The sequence below is a fragment of the Rhinatrema bivittatum genome, chromosome 3, assembly GCF_901001135.1.
Source record: "Rhinatrema bivittatum chromosome 3, aRhiBiv1.1, whole genome shotgun sequence".
In the NCBI taxonomy this organism is placed as follows: domain Eukaryota; kingdom Metazoa; phylum Chordata; class Amphibia; order Gymnophiona; family Rhinatrematidae; genus Rhinatrema; species Rhinatrema bivittatum.
This window is the reverse complement of record NC_042617.1, coordinates 559530929-559547423: the sequence shown is the minus strand read 5'-3', so window position 1 is coordinate 559547423 and position 16495 is coordinate 559530929. Positions and strand designations below refer to the sequence as shown.

Below are 16495 nucleotides of genomic sequence, written 5' to 3'. Positions count from 1 at the left end.
CAAATAAGTATTTAATATTCAATTAACAAAATTCATGCAAAGGAATGGCTGCAGTAAGCAGAGCCATTTTTAGTTTTCAGAACATAGGGTAGGCCCATTATCAAGAATTTTTTATGCAGTGATCAATTTTCATTCAGTAAAATAGCAATAAATGTAAATTAATCATTTAAAGGAAAAGTCATTTGCAGTAAGCAGAATCAAATGACAAGTATATTAGACATTACATTAAACATATGTTACACAAGACTGACATATATTCATTCATCTTGCAAATATTAATTTACACAAAACTGACATATTCATCCATCCTGCAAATATTTCTTGCGTCAAGACAGACAACAGATAACACATAATATGAGCTAAAAATCTTATCAAAAAGTTATCAAAAACAAAATTAGATCAAGGATCAAAAATCAAAAGTCAAAAGGTATTAGAAAAATGTTTGAAAATGTTAAAATAAACTGCAAAGTGTCCATCTTCACATCTCTTCATGGCAGGAAGGCTGTAAATCTGGAAAATATTAAAAACTGGCATACAGCAAAAAATTACTAAGGTAAGGATAAAAGTGAAATTCTTACTTTTTTAACCTTGAAGAAATCAATTCTATGATTCAATTTAATAAAATCAATTTGGATTTGCAAGAAAAGGCTTGGGAGGGATTGCTTTAGATGTAGCAACCTCTGTCAGTAAAAATTATAAGGTTCAGAATTCTGTATAAATTTTGTGAAAAAGAAAATAAAACTGAAGTGTCCTTAATACAGAAGGTCTGTAGGCCTGAAAAATAAAAACTATTATACAACAGAATTATTAAAACAATAATATAATATAACTTGTAGAATAACATAGCGCCTCCTAGTGGAGACCCCATCATTACTTTATAGATTGCAACTATTGTGCCAGGTTGCAATCCGTAATACTCTGAGCTTAAATTCAATGTGGAGTATCAGAATAGAATTTCTTCTTATAATTATTAGAATAGGAAATTAAACACGCTGTTTGCTCTGCTCTGTCTGCTGCATGCTAAAGTGACTGTAACTACTATTAATCTGTCTGAGTTATAACATATATAAACTAGAGAGAGAAACTGCAGTACTAAGTCCAGTTTTTTTTTTTTTTCTTTCTTTTCAAAAGTTCTCCCTCCCTCCCCCATGAGTGGCTAGCAAGAGTTACAGAAGACAGTAAAGGGGGGGAGGAGCAGTGTTTCTCAAAAGAAAAGAACTGCACCCAAGGAGTTAATCCTTCAGTCAATAGAAACTTAAAGATAGCTTTGTTTAACAAATTAGATAACATCGACCACAGACAATGGCTTGGCAAGGACTGATTCCTTGCAGACAGATACTATTTTTCTCCTATAGGAAAATTGCAATAAGAAACTGTGCGCTGGCAATTCAAACTATAAACTTAAATCTCAGAGAAATGGAGTCATTTTAAATGTGAGCCAAATAAACTTTGCAAAAGGGAAACTTTCACATGTAATTTACACAGAATATTATTCAAATTTCAGTACAGTTTGTAACATAAGCTCTGCATACACTTTGTGGGGGAAAATATTCTCAAAGTATGCAGATTTTTTGTAACTGAATTAAAATACTAATAGAAACCATTTTTTCCAAATTTGTACTGTCTGCACAGTTACTTTGCCTAATCTGGTCTGCAAGAGGTCATTGAAGTGTATAATTAAATCAATTTTTTCATAGTGATATTTTCTTTGCTTGTAACGCAGGAGTCTAATTAAATCCTTTTTTTCATAATGATATTTTCTTTGCTTGTAACACAGGCCCAAGGTCTTACACGCTAATTTCTTTGAAGACCTGGGGGCATAGTCACTGCACATGGCACTCAACTCTATTGCTGCCACACCTAGTTCTTTGTTTCTTTCTGTAATGGGAAGGGCTTGAATCCCTTTCAATAATTCCTCTCTTGTGAGATTTCCATGTTCTAGGTGAAATCCCATGGTGGTTGGTGGGGGAAGGGCTTGCAGGCAAGATGGAGGAAGGCTAGTTTTTCTGACCTCAGTGTTTTCTATTTCCTGGGGCATTTTCTCTGAGGTGGATGCAGAGGAAGCCACAGGAGCCATGTGAGTGTGTGTCCCCAGATGTTCTATTTCATTTTCTGTCCCCCTTTGTTCATGGTTCTTTTCTGAGATGGGGAAGGCTTGAAGTCCTTCTAATAATTCTGTTTCTGTAAGGTTTTCTTTCTGCAGTTTCTGCTGAAATTCAATGCTAATCGCCCCACCCAGGCCAGGTGGTGGCTCTATTGTTCTCAAGGGTTGCTTTTCTGAAGAAATGGGGAAGGTGTGAATTGCTTGTGCTTTGGGTGTAGGTATGGGGAGCTGAGGATACAAAGAATTTGCTGTCTCTGAGGAAGACTGAGAAGATGGGGGAAGGGTATGTCTGCCTGCTTCTAAAAGCACATGGTTTGAAACTGCTGTTTTTAAACCTTTTTTTTCTTTGCATTCGATGGCTTCTGTACATTTTTGCCAGATTAATCTTAGCTTTATGGGAGCTCTGGGAGCCGTATGAAGATAATTGCCGATTGAAATCCAATTCTGGGTATTTAGAGTTCCAGACTCCATAGAATACCAAGGGCAACGGCAAGCTATTTCACTTATTAATTTTTCTAAGTCCCCCAGGCTGACTTGCGCTATTTTTCTTCTGGTGATGAAATAATGATTATTGATGATTTGCTGCAGCTTTCTGGCATGTAGCCACTGCTGTACAGTCAAATCATTACCCATTCTTACGAGTGTGGGGAACAAACTTGCTGAGAAATACTTAAATATACTAAAAAGTACTTTAATATACTTACGATTGCAAATCTGTTGAACGATACGTATCTAGGCTATGACCAGCCGAAATAAGCATGGAGTTTATCATCACTGTCGCGGGTCACCAGATGTAGCAGTAATGAAGAGCTTTCATGGCAGGCAGGAGGAGGGAAGGCAAAGAGGGCAAAGAGAGTTTGTCCTCCCGAGCCTCTTCCTTTTATTGTACATTCATACAAAGGCAGATGATGTGTCATTACATGATTGGCTACTTTCCCATAGCAACAGAAGAGTCATTACACCATTGGCTTTGGCTCAGGGGGTGTGCACAGATCATATCATTGGCTGCTGAAATCTACACCTCCTGACTTTGTCCTGCCTCTGACTAGGGAAAACCCAGCCCTTCTTTCAGGCTAACAGGATTAATTATAGGCCAGAGAAATACATGAAGTCAGGTATCCTCTCCTAGGCAGAGGGGCTTAAGCACAAGTGATGCTTTTATTCAGGCAAATGTCAGGGAGAAGGGAAGTTAGTGTTTAACCCTGATGAAATGGCTTGCTGGCAAGCGCATATTTCCCACACTCTCTCTGGGCCCTCTGATACCACTCCTCAGGAAAGGGAATTGGCTCTGTTCCCTTGATCTCAGATGCCTACGCTCACATTTCCATCCTCCCGAGGCACAGGAAGTACCTCTGCTTCATGGTGGGGCAAACTCACTACCAGTACAGAGTACTGCCGTTTGGCTTGGCGTCAGCTCCTAGAGTCTTCACCAAGTGCTTGGCAGTGGTTGCAGCGCACCTCAGACATGAGGGGGTGCATGTGTTCCCCTACCTAGATGACTGGTCAAACGCAACTCCCGCGAAAGAGCGTTGAGCGCTTTGACCCTTACCATGCAGGTGCTGCACTTTCTGGGTTTGTCATAGACTACCCAAAATCCAATCTCTGCCTCCCCCCCACAAGCTGGACTTCATAGCCAGGTTGGACACAACCCAGTCAAGGAAGGTTTTGCCCTACGATCGGGCTCTCGCCCAGTCCTCGCTGGCAGCCTTGGTGGGCAGCAGTCAGCAGGTAACTGCTCATCTTCTGCTTCGATTGCTGGGCCACATGGCAGCTTCCATCTGTCACCCTTTTGGCTTGCCCTCTGCATGCGCAAAGTGGCAGCAGGCATCCCATGACCTCAGAGCTCGTGTCTCCATCACGCAGCCCCTAAGGGTTTCCCTGTCCTAGTGGGAGAATCTCTCAAATCTGGAACAGGGGGTTCCTTTCCAACCTGCGCTGCCTCAAGTAGTCCATACCGCCGCTACCACTCCACCCCCCCCCCCCAAGGCTTGGGGGGGCACATGGGGACAGCCTCTATATACAAGGGCACTGGACAGCTCCAGAAGCTCAGTACTAGATAAACTTCATGGAGCTACGGGGAATCCGCTAAACTCTTTGGTCATGTTAGGATCAGCTATCCCACAAAGTCCTGTTTCGGACAGACAGTCAGGTAGCAATGTAGTATGTCAACAAGCAGGGAGGCACGGGAACATACCTTCTCTTTCAGGAGGCAGTGCAGGTCTGGGCTTGGGCTCTGTCACAGGGTATATGTCTACGAGCAACTTACCTGGCTGGGGTGTTCAATGTCCTGGTGGACCACCTCAGCCGCTCTTTCCAGCCACACGAGTGACCCTTAAATCCGACAGCAGCCCGGATTTTCCGCTTGTAGGGAACTCCGAATGTAGATCTCTTCACCTCCCCCCTACAATTGCAAGGTGAGCAACTTCTATTCTCTATTCAGGACGGACGGACGCACGCCCAGCCTCTGACACCTTTGCCCTCCATTGGGGCCCAGGCCTTCTCTATGCATATCCTCCCATTCCGCTTCTCATTAGGACTCCTCTGAAGCTCCAATGGGACCAGGGGTCCGTTATTCTACTAGCGCCCTACTGGCCCAGGCAGGTCTGGTTTCCTCTCCTCCAAGATCTGTCGATAAGGACTCTCATCAGCCTGGGGACTGCGCCCGACCTGATAACTCAGGACCGGGGCACGCTACACCATCCCAATCTCTAGGCTTTGGCCTTGACGGCTTGGATGTTGAGTGCCTAGTCCTCCAGCCCCTGATCCTGTTGGATAACATGTTTCAGGTGGTGGTGGCCTCCAGAAAACCTTCCACCAGGAAGTCTTACCAATTGAAGTGGAAGAGGTTCTCAGCCTGGTGTGGGAAACAGGACTTAGATCGATTCTCTTGCCCAATGCTGAGGTTTCTGGATTACCTGTGGCACCTTTCCGAGACTGGACCCAGAAACAGCTCAGTCCAGATCCATTTGAGTGAGATCAGTTCTTACCATAGTGGGGTAACTGGCGCACCCATCTCAGTTCAGCCCATAGTAGGTCAATCACTTTATGTGGGGCCTGATTCAGCTAAAACCCCCTCTGCGGCCCCCTGTTGTTTCTTGGGAGCTCAACATCATCTTAGCGTGGCTTATGCATCCTCCTTTTGAACCTATGTGCTCCTGTGAGCTGAAATTCCTCACCTGGAAAGTCCTTTTCCTGGTAGCGGTTACTTCAGCTCGTTGAGTAGGCAAGCTTCAGGTCTGCATCTAGACAGCAGAGTTAAAGCTCACTTTGTGAGGGCTATGGCGGCGTAACTGGCCACTTATGGATGGTCCCCATCATTGAAATCTGCAGGGCTGCGACATGGAGCTCCCTTCACATGTTCGCTGCCCATTACTGCTTGAACAAGGATGGTCGACAAGACGGTAGATTTAGCCAATCTGTCCTACGCAATCTCTTCCAGACTTAAACCCAACTCTTCTACCGGAACCCCCTGGAGGATGAACCCAGCTGTTTTCCCCACCACCCAACAGTACCTCAGTTGTGTTTGTGCCCGTTGGCACCTCATTCGGTACCTGTAGGTCCAGGTTGTTACTGGGAACAGCCTGGAGCTTGGTCTTCACCCATCTGTGAGGACTACCATCCTGCTTGTCCTGGGAGAAAATGCAGTTGCTTACCTGTAACAAGTATTCTCCTAGGACAGCAGGATGTTAGTCCTCAGGAAACCTGCCCGCCAGCTTGCAGAGTTGAGTTTTCTCCTTCATTTTGTTTTAATTTTTTCCGCTCATATTTTTCTATGTTACGAGACTGAAGGGGGACCTCACATGGACTCGTGGATAGTAGCATGCTGGGCATGCTCAGTGTGCCAGTCAAAGCTTCTAGAAACTTTGACAAAATTTTCCGTGCCGGACTCCATCTGATGTCGCCCATCTGTGAAGACTAACATCCTGCAGTCCTAGGATAACACCTGTTACAGGTAAGCAACTGCATTTTTCATCGTGTGAGAATAATTTTAGACATATTCCAAAAGTAATTAAGAATAAAATAAAAAATGTCTTGATTGAATACATTTTCACATTCTTTGACATAGCAAACTCAAATTAGCTCTAGATCAGTAAATTGCCTCAACAAAGCCCATAATAAGTCATTAAATCCCACCTGTTTCCAATATCAGTAGCTGAGCTGATTTGAATATTTCTGGATGAAGAATCAAGCTGTTTCTATAGTATTAAGTGAATTTTGAAGCAGAGATCAAAACATGCCAAATAAGAAGCTGCCGAAAGAACTCCAGGATATTATTCAAAAGTTACAGATTGGGGGAAGATTTAAGAAAATTTCAGAGTGTCTAAATATCCTTTGGAGCACTGTCAGGTCCATCATTATAAAATTGAAACAGTTTGGCACCACCAAGATACTACCACGTTCAGGCTGTCCCTCCAGAGTCAGCAGCCGTGCATTAAGGAAACTGCTGTGGAAGGTCATTGTGAGGCTTGAGGCCTAAGATTACTTTAAAAGAATTACAGAGGTGTCTGGTTGAGACTGGAGAAAATGTAGACTGTTTAACAAATTTCAAAATTATTCCACAAATGGGGCTTATATAGGAGGGTAGTAAGAAAGAAGTCTTTGCTTAAGAAGAATCATATGTTCCATATGACATTTGCAAAGAAACACTTGGGGATACCACAGCCATGTGGGTGAAGGTTTTGTGGTCCAATGAGACCAAAGTGGAACTTTTTTCTTTCAGTGCTAAGTGATGTGGTATAAAACAAACATAGCACATCACCCTGCTAAAACGGTCTCCGTAATAAAGCATGGTGGTAGAAGGATTATGTTGTAGGGATGCTTTGCGGCAGTGGGGACAGGGAGGGCTTATAAAGATTGAAGAAAAGATGGATGGTGTGAAGTATAGGCAAGATCCTGGAGGCAAACCTGTTTGTCTACTAGCAGGATAGTGAGTGATCCTAAGCACAAAGCAAAAGCAGTAGTGGAGTGCCTCTGCAAGAAGAAAGTGAATGTCCTCAAGTTGTCCTGTCAAAGCCCAGACCTGAAGTCAATTAAAAAAAAAAATCAGTGGCAAGATTTGAAGACTGGAGTCCACAGATGATCCTCAGCTAACTTAAAAGTGCTTGAGCTGTTCTGCCAAGAAGAATGAGCAATAACTGCATCATTCCACTGTGCAAAATTGGTAGACACTTTTTATTCTAAACAACTTATGGCTATTATTGCTGCAGAAAGAGCTTTCATCAAGTTTAGAGTTGAGGGGTATGAAGATTTATGCAATCAAGACTTTTTTTTTTTTTTTTTTTATTCTTAATTACTTTTGGAATATTTTTATAATTGTTTCATGATGAAAGTGTCGTATGTTTAGATCGGTGAAACAAATTCCAACTTTAATGCTTTAGATTTTTTTTTTTAGACAAAATATGAAAATTGTGCAAGTGTGAAGACTGTTTCAAGGCACTGTACATGTGGCAAAGTTGATCATTGCATATTCATGGAAATCTGAAAATAAGAGTGACTTCTGGAGACATGCCTCAGACATTGCTTCAATTGAAAGAAAGGCTTACATACTAGAGGGCAAACTTGAAACTTATACAGACATTTAAAGCACTTATTGGACTTGGTGGCTATGTCTAGTTGTGGAGTGATTAATAAGTCTACTTTGTAGTATCTGCTTATAATACCCTGTTTTAGAGTTCTGTCAGATGTGTGGAGACAATAGTTAACTTTTTTTGTATGTGTGTCTACCTAGAAAGTTGAAAAAAAAATGAGTTGTATACATTTACAATACCTTTTATATAAGCGAAGATTATACCCTCTGCATAGAGCCATATTTCAGAATGTGCATGGGAAGTAGTAAATATATGCTGTGTTATCACAAGAAATCCAGGGTCCCTCCAATCGTCTTTGCAAGTCCACCTTCCGTTCTCTCCATACATGGTTTTCTTTTGTCATCCTCAATTTCTAAATCTTTCTCTTCTGTTAGAATGATTGGCATGAGTGCTTCCAGGAAGCCAGTATAAGCTTGATTTGCTTAACTCTGAACTCGGTATAGACCTGATGTGCTGAAAACATTAGTGGAACACATTTTTCTGCCCTATTTTGGGGCTTGCCCTGCCTCTTCCTCATGCTATTATTTTAATTATAGTTTAGTTTTCTATGGAGGCAGCAGGTTATGTATAAGGTGTCAGTGCTGCAAGCATCTTATAGCTTTTCTTAAATCATGGCTTTCAAACCCCTAAATATACATTCTTGAAAAAATCTAAAATATTTTTGATTAATTCCTAATGTTATCTTTTTTTCCATCTTTGCTGCTTGTTTTTTTTCAGAAGCTCTTAAAGAACTGTATTGAATGCCTAGAAGAAATGGAAGAGAGGAAAATGAAACGAAAGAGCCCCAAGACCTCCAATAGTCATCCACCTCAGGCTGTTAATTCGAAGAAAAACTCTGTGCCAGTTAGTAAAAGTTCAGGCTTTTCAAATGCTGTATCACAGACTTCCGTACAAAGACCAAAGTTGAAAAAGTGAGCAAAAAAAATATATCAGTGAGTTGAATATGGACTGCGGCTGTGTGTTGCTCAATTATTATTTCTGGGGGAATTCTGTGCAGCACAGAATTTGAATACATTTCCCTTTTTATTGAAAAGTTTCAGTGAGTTTTCCCATAGAATGTGGGAGAATAGGAAGAAAAGCATTGAAGAAGCAACTGATGGGAGGGTTTCTCCCACCTTCTCCAGACACCATCCCAAAACAATTGTCATCCTGCACAGGACCTGAACTTTTGTACTCTTCTCACAAGACTTTGACAGTGTAGGAGCTCAGGCACTGCATGGCTAACAAAGAAGAAGGTTCTGTGGGCGGTGCCTATAGCACAGTAGAAAAGAAGGTGAACAGGAGACAGTTGGGAGAGGCTGATGGAGTTGAACACTAGGTAGAATGGGGGAGGGGAAGAGAGTGGGAGAGGGGAAATGTGCGGCTGGGGAACATGTCTGGGGAGTAAGGTTTTTGGGGGAGATGAGCTAGGGAAGGAGGAGGAATCAATGTTGGAGGGACAAGCTGGGGGGGGGGGGAAATGTTGGGAGGAATGAGTTGGAGGAAGAGGAGAGAGTGCTAGGGTGGAGGGCATGAGCTGGTGGAATGAAGTGTGTGTGGGGTGAAGAGCATATCTGTGAATATGATTTGGGGGAGTGTATAGCAGGAGAATGGTCTGCTGCCTTATTTTATTCAAATTTGATTTTCCACCTTTACAATTGCTGCTGACATTGGATTACAATAAATACAAAATCCATACAAATAACCCCATAACCCCACCTTCAGTATAAAACCTAATAACTAAAAAAAAAACCAACCAACCCTCTCAACCCAATAAAATAATCTAAGTCATAAGTAGCCAAATTATGCTTCAACTCCAGTAAAATGCCTGCTGCTGATCATGAGCATTGGTCATTTATTTTGTCTCAGCTGATTCAGAGAAAGTTTGCTTAAAAAGCCACGTTTTTTATTTTGTTTTCATAATTGCAAAAGCCTGGGTTCCAAGCAGGTCTTCAGCAGCACTAAATTCCATAAGGGGCAAAACAAAAAAAAAAGTGTGGAAAGCAGGTACTGCTGCAAAGACCAGAGATTTCTAGATAGAACATAAGGACTCAATAATTACATAAGGTATTTTGGTGCTATCTGATAGAGGTATTTGAAAACTAACCAGTATTTCAAATTTAGATTTCTAAGAGACGGAGTCAATGCAAATCTTTCAAAATTGGCATTACGTGATCAAATTCTTAACACTTGTAAGAATCTCAGCCACTGTATTCTGAAGAATTTATAAATGTTTCATCTGTTCCAACAGAATTCCCTGATATTGCTGTAGTCAAGTCTGCTTGTAATAAGGGCATGGATAATAATTGATAGATCAACCCTAGTCAATTGTGGGTGCCATTGGCAAACATTTTGCGATGAGCAAATGTAGAGCTGATCACTGAAGAAACTTGGGGAGAATCTGTAAAGGCTTCCTAGTTCCAAACAACTAATTTTGGTTTCAACTTTGTTCCTAAAATCTTTGGGTTAATCAGAAATGTTCTAGTTCTTTCTGCTTGTCCACAGTAACTCTACTTTAGTTGGGTTCAATTTTAATTTATGCATCTCTGACTAAGTTTCAACCTTGTCCAAGCAAGAATTCAGTCTTCCATCTGTCTTGGCCTGATCCCCCTGAATGTAAAAAAAACCCCAAAAAACCCCCCTCAAAAACAAAAAAAAACCCCCAAAAAAAACCCTGTGGACATTGTCAGCAAAAATGTACACACCAAGCCATAACTTTGAATTACATCAATAAATGTATACATATACAGATTAAATAATTATGGTTAGGGCTTCTGGTTTTCAGCATACTTGGGAACTTTTGAGTTATGGTCACTCTGATGTTAGGTGGGAGGGATTACCCACCTAACTTTTGCTCATTTGCTTTGTGGATGACCCCAGCTTTCTCCCATTCCCAATCTCACTAACTAGGGCTACCATCCCTCCTTCACCCACCCCCCCAGCACATTCCTTCCTTCCTTCCTTCTTTCAGCACTATATGGGATTATACTTGTTTGTCAGATAAATGATTCATGATACCCCTACAAGTCTCTGTTCTGTGACTTGATTTACCTTGATTAGTGAAGCAATTTGCAAAGGTTTCCAGTAGTTTTTAATGAATTAATAGTATACTTTTGTATAGTTATTTTAATCAAATCCCCGTAAGGATTGCGATCAGAAGTATAATTAATCAATTACAGTTAACCCTCACTGTAAATATGTTGGAGCAGGTTGGAAGGAAGGATTGGAGGCTGAAATATCCAAATCAGGCTTTGAATCTTTGATTTTAATAGCTGTCACAAGCAGAGATTGTACACAACTGAGCTATTGGAGATTAAACTGAATTACTCTTCCCACTCCATGGCTGAAAATCTAAGCTGTTCTTAAAAGTTATGACTTGTGGTTGCAATGACAGAAAGAAACTTTCTATTTTTAATGGGCTTTTAACATCTAAAGAGGACTAAAGGAGAAAGCTAAACCTCAAGGAGGAGAAAACAAAGGTGCGTCCTCAACTTCCATCCAGCACTCCTTTCTCACTGATGTGTCAGATGTTCAGGAGATGGAGAAGGGACTTCTGAGCCTCCTGAATGACTTCCACTCGGGCAAACTCCAGGCATTTGGTAAATATGTGTATTTCTTCTTCCAGGGGCTGAGCCCAAGAGTTAGGAAAGGCTGATTGTATGACATAAGATGCTGAGAGAACGGGCATGTTTGGCAAGAACTAAAGAAAAAGACACCTAGTGGTTTATTTGAATCTTCTGAGGAAGATTTCAGGTTCTTTTTAAGCAGTTGTGCTCCAAGCAAGGAAAGTTGTTATCCGTAGCGAGCAACAGCAGTAGTAGTGAGGGAGTTCTGCACCACAGATATTATCTGTAATTAATTAAGTACCCAGTACAGCTATGAACTTAGCTGATCATAAAATGTCAGTAGGAATATTCATCTGCAGGTATTACAGAGTTATAAATATTCAAGAGCAAACATAATATTAAAGGCTTTATTATACCATTTTTGCTGTAGTGTGTGCTGTGGAACCTCTGTCTCCCTATCTTGGAGGCCCATAACCCTTGATTAGTCCTGTCATTGCTTCACAAACAACTGTCTGGTAGCATTGAGAAGGAGATTAGAGGTCTGCTGAGAGCAGAGACATTGTAAAAGCTAATGAAAAATTCTGGAGGAAATTTTTGGGTTTTTTTGCCAATTCAAATTTTTCTCTTTAAAAGGTAAATAGTGCTATATGATAGCTGTACAACTGTGACTGAGTAATTTAGTATAGCTGGGTCTTAGTTGGCTGCACTGAAATCTTGTCTTATCAACACAAGGGATCTGTGCAATACTGCATTCATTTTAATGTGTCTTTTATACAGGCCAATGCAATAAAGTGAGTTCAGGAGAATGCACGGTTTTATCTTTAGTTGTGCGTGCATTTTCTGCATGTGCATGTAAAACTGTGCATGTGCATGTAAAACTGTGCAGCCTGCTTAGCGCCCTTGTATGAAAATCCCATGCAAATAAAGGCATTAACCATTAACACACCCCCCCCCCCCCACTCCCTGATGCAGAGATGTCTGCTGGTTTCAGGATTTCTTGGCGCTGGAAATGTCTTAGTGCTGGTCAGAGATGGAGTAAAGTTGCTATTCATGCCCAGATGACTCCAGACTCCTGGGTTTCGCCTCCCTGCAAGCAGATGGAGACAGAGAAAGTTTCACTGACACTGCTTAGTGTGCTACATGCAGTCCCTCAGTATTTTTGTTTCCAACAGCTGTAGAGGTGTAAAACCTGCAGCCTGGAGTATATTTAAAAAAGAAAGAAAAAGAGAAAAAGAAGACAGAAGTTTGGAAGAGCCTCCCAGGTGGTTGTTAAGTCCTGGTGGGGCCATCCCTCCTGGTTGAGGTGGACGAGCAGGGGTTGGTGACCCTTGGTGTGCCCTGAGAGAGCACTGAAATCCGATGGGGGGCCGGATCCCTCATGCCTCTCTCCCCTCCCTGCTTTGCTGCGCTCCCTGGAAGGGATGTTTTGGGTTTTCTTTTTTTTTTTCTCCTTTACAAAAAAAGACAAATTACTGGAACTGGGGAATATGGAAGCAGCCTCACCCACCGAGTGGTTGGTTTGTAGACAGTGTTTTCACCGCGGGGAGGTGGAGATTGCAACTGGTGGCTGAGGCAACCCAGACAACCGCTTCTCCTGGTTTACTAAGGAGCTAGGAGGCCTCAGAACAACAGGTGGAAACTAGAAGAGGTCTGGTGCCACTCCCTACATGAAAAAGATAGATTAACCTATAGGTGACACTTAAAAACCTACAACAATGCAAATAGAGACTGTAAAAAAAAAAACAAACCTCAGATAAAATCACCCAGGCAAAAAACAGACTAGACAATCCCCTCCCCCCACCTCCCAAAATGACTTTGACACTAAGATTCCAGAAAACCTAATTGCAAAACCTTTTTCAGATCGGGGCAAAACTTGATAACGCCCACTTGGATCACCTGGAACCAAAAATCAGACCCAACAAAATACATGCCCTCCCCCCAAACCCCACAAGCCAGAACTCCACACATACCAAAGAAAACTGCTTTTGACCAACTGAACAAAAAGTCACCAAAGCTAAACAGCTACTGCAATCTCAACCCGCATCCCACCTGGCTGATTAAAGAATGCATAGACATGGGGTGGCTAACCAGCTTCTCGCAGGCTGCATGCGGTTCTTTGAATGTGACTCTATGTGGCTCTTGCAGCTAACGCAAAACTGCCTTTTAAACCCTTCCCCACTGTTTTGCCCCAGTGACAGCGGCAGGCAGAAGATTCTTACGGAGCTCACACATCTGCACAGAGATCCAACCCCCCCCCCCCCTTCAGCTGCCTGTCCGTAGCAGAAGGTAGGACTTACAGCTTCCATCTTCCAGATAGCTGCTGTGAAGGAAGAGGATCACCATGTGCAGATACACACGTTCTCTTGCTGGCCTGACTATTTTGTCCACTGCTGCTGCCGTTTTTTTAAACGTTTGCCGCAGCAGTCTCTCTTGATGTAGCAGCTGTCTTAGATGAGTTTTTTTTCTGCAATCTCACGGTTGTCTTGACCTTATTTCCAGTACTCCCATGCAAGTGAAGGAGGAGCTGTCCACGCTGGGACTTACCTGCGGCTCCACTGCATCTGACTTTGGAGTTCCTTAGATAGGCACAAGCATATTCAGCCAGTTGGGGAGGAGGGAAGGGGGTGAAAAGAGTGAGATGGAGAGAAAATTGAGGGAAAAGGGGAAGATGGGGGGGGGGGGGGAGGAGAGGGAAAGAAAGCAACACTGGGAGTCACCAGGGAAGAGAAAGAGAGTGTCCTGATTGGTGTAAGGGGCTACTAGGACAACTGAAGCTGACCTAAGGTCTGCCCTGAATACTCAACCCCCGAGCAGTGATGCGAGCTGAACCTGGGAGGCCATCTTGCTTCCCCACCTACTGTGCGGGCAAAAGAGGGATACAAAGGAAGCCATCATATTTGGGAGACACTGCAGGCACTACCATTGTGCAATTGCCAGCTGAATTCTCTTGCTGATTTCTCCTGCCCCACCCCCCATGCTCAGCCACAAAAAAAAAAATAAAATAAAACAGCATTGGAGATTTTCAGCCCACCTTTTCCCAAACCTAGGTATACCACCACCTGTTGCCTCAACAGTCCTCCCAAACCCTTCTCTCATGGGGGTCCTGACCACCAATGTAAGTGTAAACATTTTTTGTTTGTTTTTTACTTATTTACTGCAGGCTGCTGCCACTTGTGCATTTTGGATGGAGAGAAGAGTTGAGGGTGCAAGTGAGTCAATGAGCATATGCGAAAGAGTGCGCGAGTGTGTATGTGTGTGAGTGTGTGAATCCATATGTGTATAAGTGTGAGAGAGAATGCGGGTGAGTCTGAGAGCATGTGTGTGAGCATGAGAATTATAGAAAGTTACTGAAGCAAATTAAGATAGGCCTAAGAAAGTGGAAGGATATGGCAATCTCTTAGGATTAGAGAAATTAAAATGCCGATTCTACTTCAACTTTTTTCTTCTCTCAGCTCCCTATCTTGCTCCTTCACTTATTTTTTCATATTCTAAAAGCTTATCTTTGGAAACTTCTTTGGAAGGAGAGGAGAGTCCATGTGAGCTTTAACACATTAATCTCCTCTGAGTCAACAGGGTGGAATTGTGAGTACAAGTGATTACGTGAGCATGAGAGAGTGAGCACATAAGAGTCAGTGTGCATATGTATGTGTGAACGTGAGAGTGTGTGTGTGAGTATAAATGTATGTATGTATATGAGAAAGAGGAGAAAATGTATGCACCTCTCTCCAAATAAAAAGTTCCCAGGGTTGCAGAGTGGGGGATTTTTAAAAATCCTTTTTTTAATTATTTGGTGGTGGTTGTGTCTGGTGTTTTGAAATATTGGTGTTTGGGAAATATGTAAAAAAAAATGTATTTACGTTTTTAATTATTAGATGTTTATTGGTCAGCTGTCCTGAAATATTTATTCTTTTTATTAGTATGGCTTTACTATTATGAATGGTGTTTTATATTTCTTGATTTTATTTTGAGGAATAGTGATGTTTCTGTATTTCTGTTTTGCTCTGCATAATAGTCTGGCTGCTTATGATTTCCATTTCAGATTTTGTCTGCATGTTTTTATTTATATATTGGTCTTTTTATTCTGTTTTATTTGCTGTGCTTTGCATATGTGTGGTATTCTGCATATTTGCATGTGTGATATTCTGCTAGCACGTGAGAGAAAGTATGTGTGTGTATCTCTGTGCCTGAGAGAAAGTGTGTGTGTCTTTGAAAGAGAGAGACTGGTGGGGGATATATATAGAGAAGAAAGAGTTGGCCTTTTCTTTCAAGCAAGGGGACTATCCTATCTCTTTTCCTCCCACCGTGCCCCCCACCACACACACACACACACACACACACACACACACTTGTGAAAGGCATGGCAGCTCTCTGCCTCTGTGAATTCTAGTTTTGTTTCTCTGTGTGTGAAAGGTTGGCCATCCCTAGCATAGGCTATCATCTGGACCCTATCATGTACATCCTTAACTTATTGCAAAATGGCACCCCTATCACTGAAAATGAAAGACTATAATAAGCCCCAGACTAAAAAAACAAATCTTGACAGTCTATAATTGATAACTACAACCCATTTCCACCCTACCCTATTTAGGGAAACTAATGTAAAGAGCCCCGGTATCTGTCAACTAATTGCCTTGGTGGAAAAAGACAATTCTTGATCCTCACTAGTCTGGGTTCGGTATAGGCTATAGAATGAAACAGGATGAATAGTTCTGATGGATGATGGACAAAGGCACAGACTCCCTCAGTCCTCCTTGACCTCTTGGCAAACTTTGATACAGTTGACCATAATATCCCATCTCAAAGCTAGAAATTTTTGATGTCAAGGTGACCATTCTAAAATGGTTCCAATCCTTCCTAAAAGGTAGACCTTTCTAACCCCTGGAACTCAAGTATGGAGTATCACAAGCCTCCATCTTGCCTCTAGTATGCAACATCTACATTCAACCGATAAGCCACATCATTAGACAGTCGGATTTTTCTTACCATTTCTATGCAGACAAAATACAGATTTACTATACTGTAAGTTCTTCGTGTACAGAGCGCCTGGACAAATTGAACACATGTCTACAAGTGGTCCACAACAAGATGACAGAGAACAAGTATCTCAACCTAATTAAAACAGAACTGCTATGAATTAACAAATTAAGCATTCATTGCTCCCCTCTTCCCCCATACTAACCATTGATGGCAAGATGTTATATGCAAAGAGTACAAAATCCTAAGTGTGATTAGACTCCCATCCAACCATGTGTGCACAA

General features: G+C 42.0%; 1 protein-coding gene across 2 annotated transcripts in view; it reads left to right on the top strand.

Annotated features, from left to right (window-relative positions):
* CCDC28A (coiled-coil domain containing 28A) overlaps nt 1-16495 on the top strand; it is a 52337-nt gene that overhangs the window by 23139 nt on the left and 12703 nt on the right. For both annotated transcript variants that reach the window (XM_029596466.1, XM_029596467.1), the window contains exons 2-3: nt 8410-8603; nt 11107-11270. In XM_029596466.1, the coding sequence (XP_029452326.1) occupies nt 8410-8603; nt 11107-11270 (358 nt within the window). The remainder of the gene's footprint in view (nt 1-8409; nt 8604-11106; nt 11271-16495) is intronic.